Source organism: Sphaeroforma arctica (genome assembly GCF_001186125.1).
Source record: "Sphaeroforma arctica JP610 unplaced genomic scaffold supercont1.731, whole genome shotgun sequence".
Lineage (NCBI taxonomy): Eukaryota > Ichthyosporea > Ichthyophonida > Sphaeroforma > Sphaeroforma arctica.
The window spans coordinates 25,963-40,805 of NW_014039827.1; the positions used below are offsets into that span (position 1 = coordinate 25,963).

A 14,843-nucleotide genomic window follows, 5' to 3' on the forward strand; every position below is an offset into this window, starting at 1 on the left:
GTTTGTGAGTGTTTGTATGTGTGTGTATGTATGTTTGATATTATGAATATATGTACATATATGTATATGTATATGTTATGTATATATATACGTGTGTGTGTGTATTTTGTTTGTTTGTTTGTTTGTTAGTTTGTTTGTATGTTTGTTTGTTTGTGTGTTTATGTGAGGGCGCGTGTTTTGTATGTATGTATGTATGTATGTATGTTTGTTGTAAATCTATCCGTGTGTGTGCAGTTTGTTGGTGGTCATTCGTTTGTATACAATATATTTGTGAACTGGGGAATTATATATCATCTCTAATAATGTAACATTGCATAGTTGCCTTTTTCTCCCGCCCGGTTCCCAGATGAAGCAGTTCTGGGTCATTATACGATTGTTAGTCTACTCGCAATTTGATTTTATATTCGGACAATTTGTAGCGTTTTCTAACTAACACTAAATTCGTTTGAAACTCAAAATCTCGCTTATCTTCTGGTAAACCCACTTCATGATTGGTTAAGCTGTTCTCACGAGAAGAGTAACGACCCATGCGCTGTACATTGTGCAAATATACTCTCGCTTAGCGTACTGACTAACAAAACATGTACTTGTCTTTAATTTTAGCCCCGATCGCTGGTGGCCAAGGTTCAGAAGTCTGAGAGTTTCGTGGAAGCATATGGATCTTTCACCAACGTGTACTGGAAGCCGGATTCAACGTCATTCGTGGCGCAGGTATGTCAGCTGTGGCATGATCGCGGTCTTGAAATCACTGGTCTTCAGAAGCATTGAGTCGCTATTAGCACAGATTAAAAGACGACACAGGCGACTCAATACATCGTTCATTATTCATCTACAGACTGATAAAGGCCATTTGACGATATATGAGACCGCCTTGCACTCATCGAGCGGATCAAGGTGAGTAGTCCATTCGTATTTTCTTATCCTTCTCTACAGTGACTTTGTGCATTTCGCGTAAGGCTATGGAAGGAGCGTGCATATAAATCCCATGTTTTGTGTTGAGAAGGATGTTTATTCGACATCCAAGAGTGAATATACCGCCATTTGATCTATCAAGAACATTAGGTACGAATATAACCTAATTTGAATATCCTGTTGATTACCCACATCAACCACTTTGTCCTGCTAGGTTGCTACAGTTCAACGACGGCAAGAGTTATCTGGATGACGGTAACACGGCAGCCTCTGGTGTTCCAGGTACTACTTTCGCCTATATGCATTCCTCTCTTTAGACTGTTTGTTGCCAAAAATTTGTGCGATGAGTCGTGTACATAAAAATCATGGGGAAGATGTATACTTGCAGCCACACCTTGATGTTGTACAGTAGGAATATTCACTCCCGCTCCATAGCTTTCTCTTTGTCGAGAGCGTATGAAAACACTAAATCCGAATGGATGTTCCCCGGTTCATGTGCAGGGTATACTCTGCGGGAATCTTATGGCTTTGATGTCGACGTACCTACATCCTGGTAAGCAACTTGCATGAATCACTATGTGATGAACATACGATGCAACACGATGCTGAAAGGTCTGTTGATACGGTGTTGTTTAAACTTCTTGAGCATATCAACCGCATATTGGAGTGCTTAACTGGTATGTTGCCCCACATTTTGTTCCATTAATTATAGCATTTGGACTCGTCAGACATCCATAGTCATTGGAACTACAGATGGTGAGATACACACTGTCAACTGGCAAGCGGAGACGCAATTGGTATGTTCAGTGCGGGTTTTTAAAATGCAGTTACCAGTGTTTTCTGCTCTCTCTCTCGTTCTCTCACACTTTATGATTTTGTTGAGAAGTAAGTTGTCGTCCCTAGGCGTAAGCCAGCCTTTCTTTCGCTTTCTCGCTACTCAAATTTTAATACTTACTTTTCCTGCGTGTGTATTTTACGACAATGTGGAACCCGGAGTAGCTTGAGACAGTCACGCTCTCTAAAATCGCGCTTTCCGATGCAACACCGATAGCCGGTATGTCCCGCAAACCAACTAAAGGAAGAAAGTCAGCCAATACATTTATGCGATGTGTTTGGTGTATTGGCCTCATTGTTGAGTTTTGGTGTCCTGCATTTCCACAGCATAACCTCACAAAGGCTGGTTACTTTTAGCGGTTGAGTGGCAGTCAATATTTTTGCTCACCACCGCAAATGAATCCACACCACTTTATCTCACGACGCAGCTGGCCTGTGGGCAGTGGATATATGCCACACGGAATTCCTCGACGCATTCTTCGCAGTCCTGAACGATGGCTCAGTGATTTGCTATTCAGCAAAAAGGCGGAAGAATGCAGACACCAAGCGAGAATACGAGGTACACGCCCGGATGCGTAAGGCAACAAACTTGATTTTCTCTGCAGTCATATCACTGTCTCGCCAAGTGTCCAATCAAAATTTATACTATCGTCCTTCCGAAGACTAACTCTGCACCAAACCGCGGCACTTGTCCATTTTGCATTCGGCGTAGTCGAACGTTTAACTGGTACACACCTTCTTGTTAGACTGCTCCCTTTCATGTTTGGCTTATATAGCTGACGCTGCAACTACACTTGTTCATCCACATGACAGGGAACGCACTTGCACAAGGTCGCAGCCAGTAGCGCAGCGTTCAATCCCAAGTACATGACCATCGCCTTAGCATGCCACCGGTATGTCTTTGAGGTTTAGTTTTGAAGGTTGCGCATCTGGAAGGATCCTGGAACGATCTCACGGCGAACAGACCATACAACTGACCCCAACTCTGCCTGATTTATATTTTTCAGTGATGTTAAAGTCTTCCGAGTGACCGGCCAGACACTGGGCATGAAGCTATCCCACGTTTGCTCCTTGCGGCAGCAAAACCGACCCTGTAAGTGATCACCCCCCTCCTTTCTAGACGTGGGAAGCGGCTCGAACTATTGCCTTTTACTTTGTGGATAGGCAGTTTCTTTTTAAGTCAATTTATTTTTATATTTGCATAGGGGACAAAGCGGGGTCGCCTTGTGCACTAAGTTGGACGCCTGACTGGAATGCCCTGGCAGTGGTATGTGGCAGCTCGGAGCCACTTTTCGTGGGCAGCTCGTTATGGCACTGTCACGCTTCACTCTCTCACAGTTTCTACCTTTGAAAATACAAATATGGCACGCACTGACATCGCAACTCTCAAGTTAAGTAGCAATGACTAAGGTAGTGAGGGATGTATATCATGTGTGTGATACTCATAAGCTGAACCAACAAAAAAAATATGATATCATCGATTCCACTCAATCCTAACCACAGGGCCATGCCAAATCAGGGATATCTGTATGGACAGCGTTTGGGTCTTTGCTGTTGTGTTCGGCGACTGATGATGGGCATTTGCCTACGGAGGAGGAGACTAATAAATCAATGCTAGGCGTGAAGTCTATGGTATGTCCACTGCCCGATTCGTCGTTGCTTATACGGCGCACACATGTAGAGCATTGCCGATAGATTGTTATTTTCTGCGTGTAAATAGTTAGTTAATGAAAGGTTGTTACACATTATTTAGCTCATGACTATTCAACCACAATCAGGACTGGGGGCCTTATGGGTATCGACTGTGTGCGATTTTCTACCAAAAACGAGATGGCGTCTTTAAAACAGGTTTGTTTCGTTAATCTACTCCTATATCGGATTGTGTTCACTTTCGCTGAGAATTCTCTCTATATACAAATCAATGTCAGCAAAGCAATTCCGGCTGTACCACACTACACCGTTTTCACCCTACCTATGGGCCATGCACATTTTATTCCAGGCGGAGAAATCATGGATTTTGCTTTTCACAAGACTGCTGCGTGTTCAACAATTGCCCAGGCAGGTTCTAGTCTTTTCTGCTATTGTGCCGTTTTTCCCTTTTTGCTTTTGTTTCTTTTCTTTATTCCGGTCGAAAAAAGCACAAATGCAGTCTATAAAGTGGATGCTAATTCTTCGCTCCCAAATTCCCATTCATTGCTGATCACCCACAGTCGCAATCAGACTGTGCACTGCTTATCGGCGAAGACAGATTGCATCTCCACATCGAAGGTAGGTCTTCGTGATAAAGTCCATCTCTCCTGGTTGCCAAGTATAGTGTTGCTCATTCCGATTGTGGAGTTGAGGCGTGGACGTGCAGCAGTATGTTTCTGTATGAATCGGGAAGGATGTAGCACGCGTGGATTGTTACGTGCTCCAAGTCTTTGTTGTGAACTGTGTTAGACTGTGCGCTGGTAAAGTCAAGGAGTGTATATATATTACACAAACTTCAAATCGAGTAAGTTGCAGGTAGCTAACGAATATAGCTACAATCTCCTCAGGTCTTGGTGGCAAAGATGGATCCTGGGTGCAAGGCTCTTTGGATAAATTGTGCGAACTACATTGGAATGTCATACAGGTCGATATGACTTATATAGGCGAGAACTGGCCCATTCAGGTAGTCTTACTTTGTGTATTGCCTATCCTAATTGCGGGATTCGTGTCCAGACGCTCACAACCGAGCACAATTAGTTTATATACAGTAAAACAGCATTACAACGCTAATAGATCAGTGTAGTCAACAACCCATAGAAGTGCACACCAAATCAACCCTTTTTTGCATAGTTCTTTACAACCCCTCTCGTTTGGTTTTCTAGTACGCCAGCATCAACGCTGCTAAAACACACCTAGCCGTCGCGGGCAAGAAGGGATTTGCTGTTTATGATCGCAGCAGAGAAAAGTGGAATTTCTTTCGCAATCAGCGCATGGAGCAGAGCTTTACAGTGCGGGGCGGCTTGTCGTGGTTTGGCTCGTTGCTGATTGTGCCTTCGACAGCTGATGGTCGCTCAGAGGTATGTGCTCTTATGTCAGTGGTGCACCCTTTTGGGATATCTCGTAGAAGCACGTGCTTTACGTGTATCGCTTTGAAGTATTCCGACATTATAATATATTGTTCAGAGGTACGTGCTTTTAGTGTATGCATTTGGCGGCAGTTGCTGTCCAATCGCTACATGGCCAAATCACCGTCGACCAGCTGCATACACGAATAGATCGCAAACACTAATCTCCAAACCGTATCGCTGACTCTTATTGACTGCATTTTCATCCCTCAATGTTTTGATTGTATGCAGATACGACTATACGATTGCCAAAAAGTTCTGGAAGAGTCTTCGATAGTCGCCCGTCTGGAATCGTTCTGTCCCATCTCGCTGCTCAATAGTTTTGAGAACTACATTGTCGCTTTTACCACCGATAGGTATGTATGTACACTTGTTCGGACGTTAACAATGCGAGAGAAAGCACTTGCTCTGGTTAGTAAGTAGTTGTATATTAGAAGTCGTTGCTCGTCATCGATAAACATATTAACGAGATTCATCAAATTTATCGCTTTCGTAGGTATATCAGTTTATATCGAATCTGTAAGAAGGCAAAAGGTGAGAGTATTCGTCTTATTTTAATCGGTTCAATTTCAAATTCGGTGGCATGTCATGTATGTAAAATAATATTCAGTGTTTGGCTAATACATGTCAAATCGGCCAAAGGAAGTCGCTACTCCTGGCAAGCCGAAAGATTTCGCAATCGGATTCTCAACATTCAACCTCTTTGCATTGAATCTCTTTCCTACGCAACCTTTTCAGACTATACGATCGAGATCGTACTAACTGAGAGTGTTACGCAATGGATCCCTTATCCCCTCGGTGTCTCATATATCGCACTCTCGCTTGTTGGTCGCGACGAAGGTATGTCATCTAGTACCATAATTTGGCACAAATCCGAGCGTGCATGAAAAGCTCTCTTGTATCCCAAGGTTTGTACAATGCAAACGTTCCAGTCGACTCCTATTAGTTCTAAAATGTCTCGTAGAAGCCATGGCATCCCATCCAGTACTGAATTTGTGCCGAAATACTATTGCAGATGAAGATGGGCTGTCCCATCGGAAACACATCGGCCGGACTGCCACCAATCAAAGAGTGCGATCAGTCCTGATTGTCATACATGGCGAGCTGCACATGTTGCCCTTGGACCTTACTCCGGGCGCTGAGTCTGTAAGTCAGTGATTGGCCCATTCAGTATCACAAACCAATCGAATTTCGTTTGGTTGCTATGTTTTTGCTATTGTATTGGTCAGCATGGATTGTATGACTTACAACTTCCGATTGATATCTTCCCTTTTTTTTTTTTTTTTTCAAAGCTTGCCGTTAATGAGCACTGTCTACTGTCTAGTGGAGTGGAAGGGGTTTGGCTTCCCTCCCGGAGCGAATTTGTTCCTGCTGGATTGCCGGCGTCTATTTATATGTATACGAAAGAAGGCCAAATGAAGGTAAGTTTGATAGCTTCGAACCGGGATGGAATTGAAACATTGACGCCGTTTCCGTACTACGCTCCTGTTTGTGAGTACAGCCGATGATATGCGTATGCGTCAGAGTGTATGTAAACATGTGTACGGGTATGTGTAGTGTTTTCAGTATTATGAACTATTGCGTATTAACTATAGAATTCCTCGCAAGAGCATGTTTCTGAATACTCATGGCATTGTGCATCTTAAGATCGATGAGTGTTTCCTGTTTTGTTTTGTTTTTGAAATTGCTCGATTCTTCTTCTCCGCTCTAGGCGTGGATGCCGACTGAAGGGGTCAAGAAGAGCGACACAAAAAGGCTCATGCTCAAATTCAGAACCGATTTTTACCCTGTTGGTATGCTACAATTCATAAGTTGTTCCTCGAATGAAAATCTGTAGGCAAACTTTAGATTTCGGCGTGCGTCAGCGAAGGCCTCTAACCGTGCCAGTATTTCAATCGTGAACTAAATCCGACGCGCAATTTTCTTCGCTCTCGAACCCGACAGTAATATACCAAAACAAAGCCATCATCCTGGGGATAGAATCTGATACCTCCTACGAATCAAATTCGCATATGAGTAGTTTTCAATTCTCCACCTTTGAGCACAAGGTTGGTACTTCACCGCGTTTGCTTTGCTCGTCGTATATGCGTTCGTGCCCCAATGATGTCTACATTGAGCACTTTCGAAACTACGTGGAATGCGATATGCTGCACCGGCTAGACGTATATGTGACTTGGCTTGGTATGCATACACTGTTTACTGCAGAATGTTTACTCTACGTCTTCAGACTTTTCTGTCCCATGGAATCATGCATACATGCGCAAAATATGGCGCACATCATACTTTCATACCGTTTAAATTCAAATACCGTTTCAAGCTGTATATTGTGCAACGTAATTCGCTCTTATACCTTTGTATACTAATTGTCCTACTTGGGGTATTGCCGACAGACTCAAATGTATCTTCATCATATCCTCGTCCGCCTGCTGGAATTCAGGTACGCTTTTTTTTTTTTGGTCCACTGGGTTTCAATTTGAAACCTTGTCTATCTTAAGTTTTTGATGTAAGCTCATCTGGTCGAGATCTGCACTCGCCGAATCTCTCATTTTTGCTTCTTTCTTTAAACCCGTCCCTTCAGAATGAACCGATCCCATGTATCTCATTGTGTCTCGAATTTATAACAGACTACATGGCGATGCCTACCGCGTTGCTCAACAGTGCTATGCGATGCCGTATTTCTCTCATGCGATGGAGCTCATGTTGCACAACGTGCTTGAAGATGAACACTCCAGCGATCTTGCAGTTTCCGAGTGTAAGTGTACCTCTACTGCGTGGCAATTGAGTCTCTCGTGGATGAAAGTTTTGCAATGATTTTTGCTTCTCTTTTTGCTGAGAACAAACGGTAGGTTTGATCATGTGATACCGTCCTATTCCCCAAGCGCACATTGCACCCTACATGTATACTCTCTAATCTCGACTTTCGAATACTCCGCAGATGAGCTATTGCCATTGGTCATTGACTTCGTCATGAAATTCCCTGAGTACCTTGAGGTCATTGCGCACTGTGCACGCAAGACGGAAGTAGCTCTATGGAGTTTCCTATTCTCACGCGTTGGTAATCCGAAACGACTTTTCGAGGTGTGTGTCCTCGATTACCAGTCGGGTCATTTCACTTTGGAGCGGTTTCGAATCTCACTTGACTTCTGATGAGTTTATGTATACTGTATATGTCACATTTCTCCGGAGCTAAACATTCGCCGCAATACCTTTCACAGGCTTGCATTGACGAGGGGCGATTACACACTGCATCCTCATATTTAGTTATTCTGCAAACTTTAGAGCCGCCGGTGGCTAGTTGCAAGGTGAGTCTACCTTTGGTTGCATTTGGCTTTCTCTGTACGCTTAAGATTGACTGGCAACTATACATGAATATTTACTGAAGCAATGGAACCAGACTTTCTGCAACAGTTGTGCTGGTAGCATTTTGAAGATGTACTAGTTTCTTGGTAAAGGTTGTCCTCTGATCCTTGGTTTCTATTGTTCATTGTATATCTTCACCTGGGATGACTTTGACATTGTGCGTGTTGCGATAGATCTCACATCCAACCGTTACTAACTGGCAAACCTATTTTTCTCACTGCTGGACATGTGCACTTACTCCGCTCGCCTGTTGTTTGTCTCTTAGTATGCAACCCGATTACTGGACGCCGCTTTGGATAGCGACCATTGGGAACTGTCGAAGGAGCTGATGCGATTCTTATCGTCCATTGCACATGACACCCAATTCCGCGGAGACATTCCCGGATCTATCACATCCATGCCACGCCGAAACACCGTGCGATCCAACTCGCAGAATGACCCACGCTCACTCGAGAGGGATGAACCAACCTCATCCAACACTAGCGCAACGTCACGCCAAGCATCCGTGATTACTGATATGACGCTGGAGGCGAATGTTGAGACTGTGGACAAGTCCGTTAGTAAAAAAGTAGAGACGGGTACAAGCATGGACGATCTGATGGCCAGTACCGAGTCGATATCGCAGGATGTGCAGGGCGATGGTGTGCGGAGTGTGGGGACGCAGACCAACCTCATCAGATCAGCGGACAGAGTATGTCGCCCGCTAAGATTGCAAGCCTTTATGTGCCTCGATTTGTTAAGTAGATTGTGAACATTACTCAGCTTTTTTTTTTAGCCCTACACATCCCTCATTCTAGTACTTGTGGAAGTAGACTAACGGAATTCGTATCAGCTTAATGCAAAAAAAATGGAGTGCAGATGTGTTGAACTTGCTCGAAAGCAACGCCGCCCTCGCTGGCGGGTATCATTGTCCACATTTGGCTGATACTATGCTCCTCCCTTTGTGTTTTCTATCAGTTCTACACCAACGTACTGTTGTCGCAACACGCTCGAAAACTAATGCGTAATTACGAGATGAGGGCCCTTCTGGTGTTCGCCCGGAATCTTGCGTTTCCGTTGAGGAGGTGGTTGTGGATTGAAAGGTAAGTTTGCTCCTCATATTCTTCCGTGTGATACTCTATACCGGCTTTAATACTTGTGCAAAGCTTTCGTTAAGGGCATTTAACTCAGATATCCCTTCCTAGATACAAGTGTAGTAAAGTCTTGTCGCCTTAGTTTCCGTGATATCGGCTAATTAACTCGTGCATTCTACATCACTTACTAGGCATCGCGATGCGCTCGTATCAGACTTTCCGGCAGCTTTTCATAACCTTCACGACCAATTCGACTGGCCACTGCCCGGCACCCGGCGGCGATCTGGTGGAGGATCCATTCTCCCCTTTCTCCCTACAAGTATAAAATCAAATCCGTCCTCTCGGAGCACCACCCCGGAACCATTCACGAATACGCAAACGCAAGGCAAAGTCACCGATGTCACGGAGGCTGATCAAGTGTCACGGTCTCAAACGCCTTCGACTAACGCGGACAATGCTGCCACAAGCTTAGTGGGAGCTGTGAAAAAACTGCGATTACGGGAGTCGTCCGATCCTCGCGAGCCTGGTTCGGTTGTTGCGTTCGATGTTATGACAGAGGCTCGTGCGACGACTAAGGCTAGGTCGGTGCAGAGGGCGAAGTCTATCAGCGCAATGACTGGTTTGGGTGCGAATTCGGGCCATCATGTGTTAGACGACGAGAGCTGGAGAACCTTGAGGTGGGATCGCGCTGCACGCGTGCTTATATGGGCATTGCACTTGAGCTTAGAAATTACAGTTATGTTCTGTCACCACGTCGATGCACATCCGCAGTTTTCAAATGCACTGTCGATGAGAAACGGATGCTGTAGCGTTACCCATAGCGAAATCCTATTGCCTAGTATTAAGTCTCCAGTGCTCACTTGCTAACCTGGTGTATGTCTGTTGTATTTCCATCACAAGTGGACGGCGCGCTTCTAATGCTGGGACTGCAGCGATCCAGAGATCACGGTCAATGGCGCCTCAAAGCATAAAGATTTTTGATGACGACGCCAAAAGAGGATTAAGGTACGGCTATCGAATATACCTTAAGCCTAATTTAGTCTACTTTTTTTTCCTGCCTTGTCAATTTTATATGTTGTATGCTCGCTCGACGGACATCGTGGTATAAATAGCAGCGCCACTAACCCTATCAGCGAATTGGTGTGCAGGCATCTGCTTGATCTGTGTTTGGTTGCTGGCTGCCATGACTGGGCGGCGCTGGCTGCTTTAGCACTGCAGGATCGGCTGGGATTACATGCCGTGTTCTGTGCGTGCACGCGTGATGGACGCTACCCAGGTGGCATAACCAGCTTTTTCGACAAGATGATGGGGACGACGACATCGGGGACTGGGTGAGTTCTGTCGCCAGAGTGTTGCTATGTTACTTTTTCTTCTTTTTGTCCGTCAAGAGGTCTATATAGCTTCGTGTCTAGTATTGACGAAAACTGTGACATCTTTTTTCTCCTTTCGATGTAGGATCTGCTATGCAAACTTTCTCCAAACGGTCTTGAATCGGTACAACGTCGCAATCAGACAGCGAAAATCGATTGGCGGCGCGGATCCTCTCTGAATTCGCGAGCGATAGCGTTGTGAATTTTAATTGGAGAAGCCTTTGATTTATTCATGCCTCGGTGCCAGTCAGACGTCAGTGCCCTTTGTAGCTGCATACTCGCACGGTTTATGGCCGTGACTTTGCGAGCTATTGAGCTGGGGCAAAGAGTACCATTTCGGTCGCGCGTCGTGACTTTGCGTACTGTTATGCGGGTGATGTCTTCGACTGGTAAACTATGTGTCGGTGTATCATACCCGACAGGGGGGGCGAAATTGTTCTTCCATCAAGCGGCTGTGGCAAGATTGTACCGTTTTTGGTACTTACTTTGATGCTAACTCTTTCAAAATGAGAGCTACGTCGCTGATAAGTCCATTTTAACTCCACGAAATAGTGTATTGGTGCTGTCGATGCGGCTGTTTGCAGTATTTGAGCGAAGGTTTCACAGTGAACCTCTTGCGGAGGAAGGTCACCCATCCGATCACGCGAACGCCTATGATACGATGAGACGATTGAACCTCAATTGCGAACACACTTTTGTCCAAATTACGGTGTGCACTTCCCAAACATAACTCCAATGGATGCTTGAGAATAATACAATTCGCCGCGGGGTTCATTCAAAATCCATTAATTCGAGAAGCTTGTCAGATTCCCTGACTGTGATTATATGCGCGTTGAACTTGGCGTATTACAAGAGAACTGATTCTTTTGATATCAAGTCCTGAGCACTTCTGCTTCACGGGCTGAAACGAATACGTTTACTCTGGCCGCCATCTACGCTGCTATGACAACCGGTAAATTGTGCCGCACCATGCGTCAAACGTTCTGTTGCCAAATGTTCAAAGAGTTACAAGCTGAAGCGGCTTAGCCGCATCCGACCGATCGAAGCTTCTTCCCCTTCGTTGTGTGTGCAGACGTGCTAGTCGGTGCACAGGTACCGACAGCTTATTGCTGAGCGCCAGAGAGCGTCCTCCAAAACAACTGCAACGCGCATGTTTATCGAATCATATCAAGAATTAGAACCTAGCAACTCATAACTCATATATAAATGCGAATGATGATTGGTCAATTTTATATACCAACCACAATAGATTATGTTGTCATCGAGGAGAACACAGGCGGTCACAAAGCCTCACGTTAACGACGTAAATCCAATATATAGCTTGGCATAGCTACCGTTGGTGATGTTTCTTCTGTGTGCATCCCTGGCACCCAGCTTTATTGTGGCCTTTAAGCCCATAGAAGATCGAAACAAATACGGTTACATCAATACCCACCGCACGCCGCTCGAATCGTATCGTAGATAGTCAAAACTTGTCGGCGCACTCATATTGTTCTAAATCCCCAAGTGCGTACTTCCACTGGTAGGAATTCACACCTTGATATTTCCCCTGACAAAGTTAATTGCAAATTGTTTTCTACTGCATTCGTTCTATAATTTGTTCACCAAGTTGAATATCCAACGATTTTCAATCATATACTCGGGATTGAATAGTTCTTGTCTTAATCCTTGCACGGCGCCATGTAGCCTTTTTGCGATCTCGTTCAAAGATCGAGACACGTTGCCGACCCCGCGGAGCAATCTAATCCCTGATTCGTGCGTGTCGTTTGATTCTTATTTGCGATATATCATTGCCATCTACACCGGATCGTCTTCAAATTGCCTGAAGGCTGAAATGTGGCTTCTACTGCATCCACCACGGTCGTCTCAAATTCGAAATCGGGGATTGCTACCTCCTCAATTTATCTATATTCCACAAGTGATTTGGAGCACTCGCACATAAGCCTATATACTGTATCTTTTATGTCTAATTTAGAGCCTGGCGCGCCTCTGTGTGTAAACCACATACACAATCTGGGCTTATTCGTTACTGCACTATTTGGTTATGCTAGCTCTTTCGACTCTGGCAGTGGATACGCCAGGCCGTCACCACTTCGACCACCGTCGAGTGGTAAGAACCAGAGCCAAACCTTATCTCCCATAATATACTTCCAATTGTTGTACACGCCCAGGTTAAAGACATTGCTTCGCTTACTACTCACAGTGAAATTCGGTGCAAAATTCTGCTCCACAGTTGTTTTGTTGACACATATCAGATAGGTGTGGAAGAAGAATAAACCCGTCACCATTATGCCGAATATAGCGCCGATAATCGTCAGAGATAAGGAAATCGGATACGTCCCTCCCTTTGTATCACTAAGATTGCCTGACGTAAACCACTCAATAGTATATGGCAGAGTAGTTCCAAATACCCACCAGCATATGAGAAACATATACAGCAGGAATAAATAGAAGTACTTATGGTTGTGAAAGCCTACGCAGTTGTGTATCCACGGACAGTGGTGGTCGTAGCGGAGAATGCACCTGAGGGATGTTATGAATGCTTCGATTTAGGATGGATATTCAGAAACTAAAATCTCACATGCAGAGATCGCTCGAAGCTTACAAACTGACTGGATTTCATCAGAAAGATTCTTAACTAGGCATCTAGCTGTTTCGCGTGTACTAACAATATTCGCAAATAAAGCATTAGGGCTACGATTATTGTAACCACGCAATAGCAGTCTGGTGGTGTATTGGTTGCATATCCGCTAATTGACAAATAAGATGGCAGCAAAGATGATGCATCAAACTCCAGATAGACGGATATACATACCGTCGACAGATGGAACAATGATGAGTTCTGTCTGGTTTTACCAGTTTCTCAATACGGCACAGTCTCACGCCCCCCCCTCGCTCGGCGGTAATTGTTCGCACAGGACAGTGAACGTTGTCGTCATTCTTCAAATACATCAGCATACCACGCTCATCCAGCTTCATCTCGGATGCTGGTATGCGAAACGTCACTTTGGTTTCCAAATTTTCTATATCATCCATGTCTATCGGTGCAGAAGATGCTGATCTTAATATATCCCCAGAGAGTGGTGTACTCAGAGGAGCAACCATTGCTGGTGGGGGATGTGCAGAATTGGCATCGAGTGCAACGGGAATATCATGGCTCATAATTTGTGTATTCGGCGCTGAAACACCTGTACTTTCAACTTCGGTGGGTGTGCCTGTATGTTTAATCGGCGTATCTGTCGCGGCAGACCTTTCCAAACACGCCTTATTTGTCGCACTTGGTTCAGATGTGCCTTCCATACTATGAGTGCACTCAGTCTTTTCCGTGAGCACTGGCGGTGCATCTTCAAATTTCAAGGTTGTCCGTGCCAGCGAGGAGGTTCGTGTTTCCCATGACGTCTCAGGTTGTGTGGCTTCTGTCTGTGCCTCGGTATCTATCCCTGTGTGTGCTTGGTCTTCGTCCCCTACACTGGAACTTGGACCGGCCTGGGGCATTGATTGTGCCTGCCCCTCATCTCCAGCTTGAACCTGTTCTTGCCCTTGACCTCCGTCTGGTCTTGACCCGAGTATTACCTTTTTGCTCTCGTCTGATAGGGAACTGAAAGCAACCTTTTTCATATGCCGCACTGGAAGTACCCCAGGTGACACAAAAATGGACCTAATCCATGACCAAGCTACCAAGATAACCAGTAAATGGAATACAACGACCACAAAAATCTGAATGTGGAATGCAATAGCATGGTTCGCGGTTAGCATGATGGACGATATAATTACAAAGATAAGCAGATTGGCATGAGAAGAAGCCCATATTAATTAACCGTACACATTACGCTAGGGATAACGAGGAATCGAGTCAAGTAGTATATTCTCCTACTCTAGAACTTGTACACGTCGAAATTGTAATCTACAGTTTAGATATCAAAACGCAGCGTGAAAATTGAACACACCCCTGATACTCATACACATGTATCGTATAATAGATACATTTTGTGCAAACATTCCAACGAAAGACTCGATATAGAAACACGCACCACAATTCACCAAAAAGAATTGTAACCGAATAAACTTAGATGTACGCAAATGCCTCAATAGACATAGACGTGAATACAATAACATATGTGTATCCTGAAACTAGATGTCAGAAAATATATCTAAAAATCTTCAACAACAAAATACAAGTCCATTTCTCATACATATAT

General features: G+C 44.6%; 2 protein-coding genes across 2 annotated transcripts; one reads left to right on the forward strand and one right to left on the reverse strand.

The window, feature by feature from the left end:
- Positions 1-1,504: 1,504 nt before the first annotated feature.
- Positions 1,505-11,890, forward strand: SARC_08295 (hypothetical protein; the record flags this gene model as incomplete). Its single annotated transcript, XM_014297739.1, has 28 exons — positions 1,505-1,589; positions 2,175-2,305; positions 2,560-2,639; positions 2,754-2,839; positions 2,952-3,013; positions 3,250-3,378; positions 3,525-3,594; positions 3,746-3,804; positions 3,957-4,014; positions 4,284-4,399; positions 4,599-4,793; positions 5,073-5,197; positions 5,338-5,375; positions 5,580-5,681; positions 5,857-5,987; positions 6,134-6,262; positions 6,553-6,634; positions 6,786-6,889; positions 7,232-7,278; positions 7,466-7,593; positions 7,777-7,919; positions 8,057-8,143; positions 8,467-8,892; positions 9,159-9,283; positions 9,466-9,951; positions 10,175-10,279; positions 10,423-10,605; positions 10,730-11,890. 28 exons carry the CDS (start codon positions 1,505-1,507, stop codon positions 10,821-10,823), a joined length of 3,606 nt encoding a protein of 1,201 aa, XP_014153214.1. The 3' UTR covers positions 10,824-11,890.
- Positions 11,891-11,901: 11 nt separating this feature from the next.
- Positions 11,902-14,351, reverse strand: SARC_08296 (hypothetical protein). The gene is made up of 2 exons (XM_014297740.1): positions 13,460-14,351; positions 11,902-13,167 (listed from the first exon to the last, which is right to left on the reverse strand). The coding sequence occupies exons 1-2, from the start codon at positions 14,260-14,262 to the stop codon at positions 12,687-12,689; spliced, it is 1,284 nt and encodes a 427-aa protein (XP_014153215.1). The 5' UTR covers positions 14,263-14,351; the 3' UTR covers positions 11,902-12,686.
- Between the last annotated feature and the right edge of the window lie 492 nt (positions 14,352-14,843).

Excerpts from the sequence above, each read along its gene's own strand:
- SARC_08296 (XM_014297740.1), bottom strand. The coding sequence starts at position 14,262 with ATGAAAAAGGTTGCTTTCAGTTCCCTATCAGACGAGAGCAAAAAGGTA. Across the intron at positions 13,168-13,459 it reads CATTGTTCCATCTGTCGACG|GTGCATTCTCCGCTACGACC; the intron begins GTATGTATATCC and ends AACATCCCTCAG.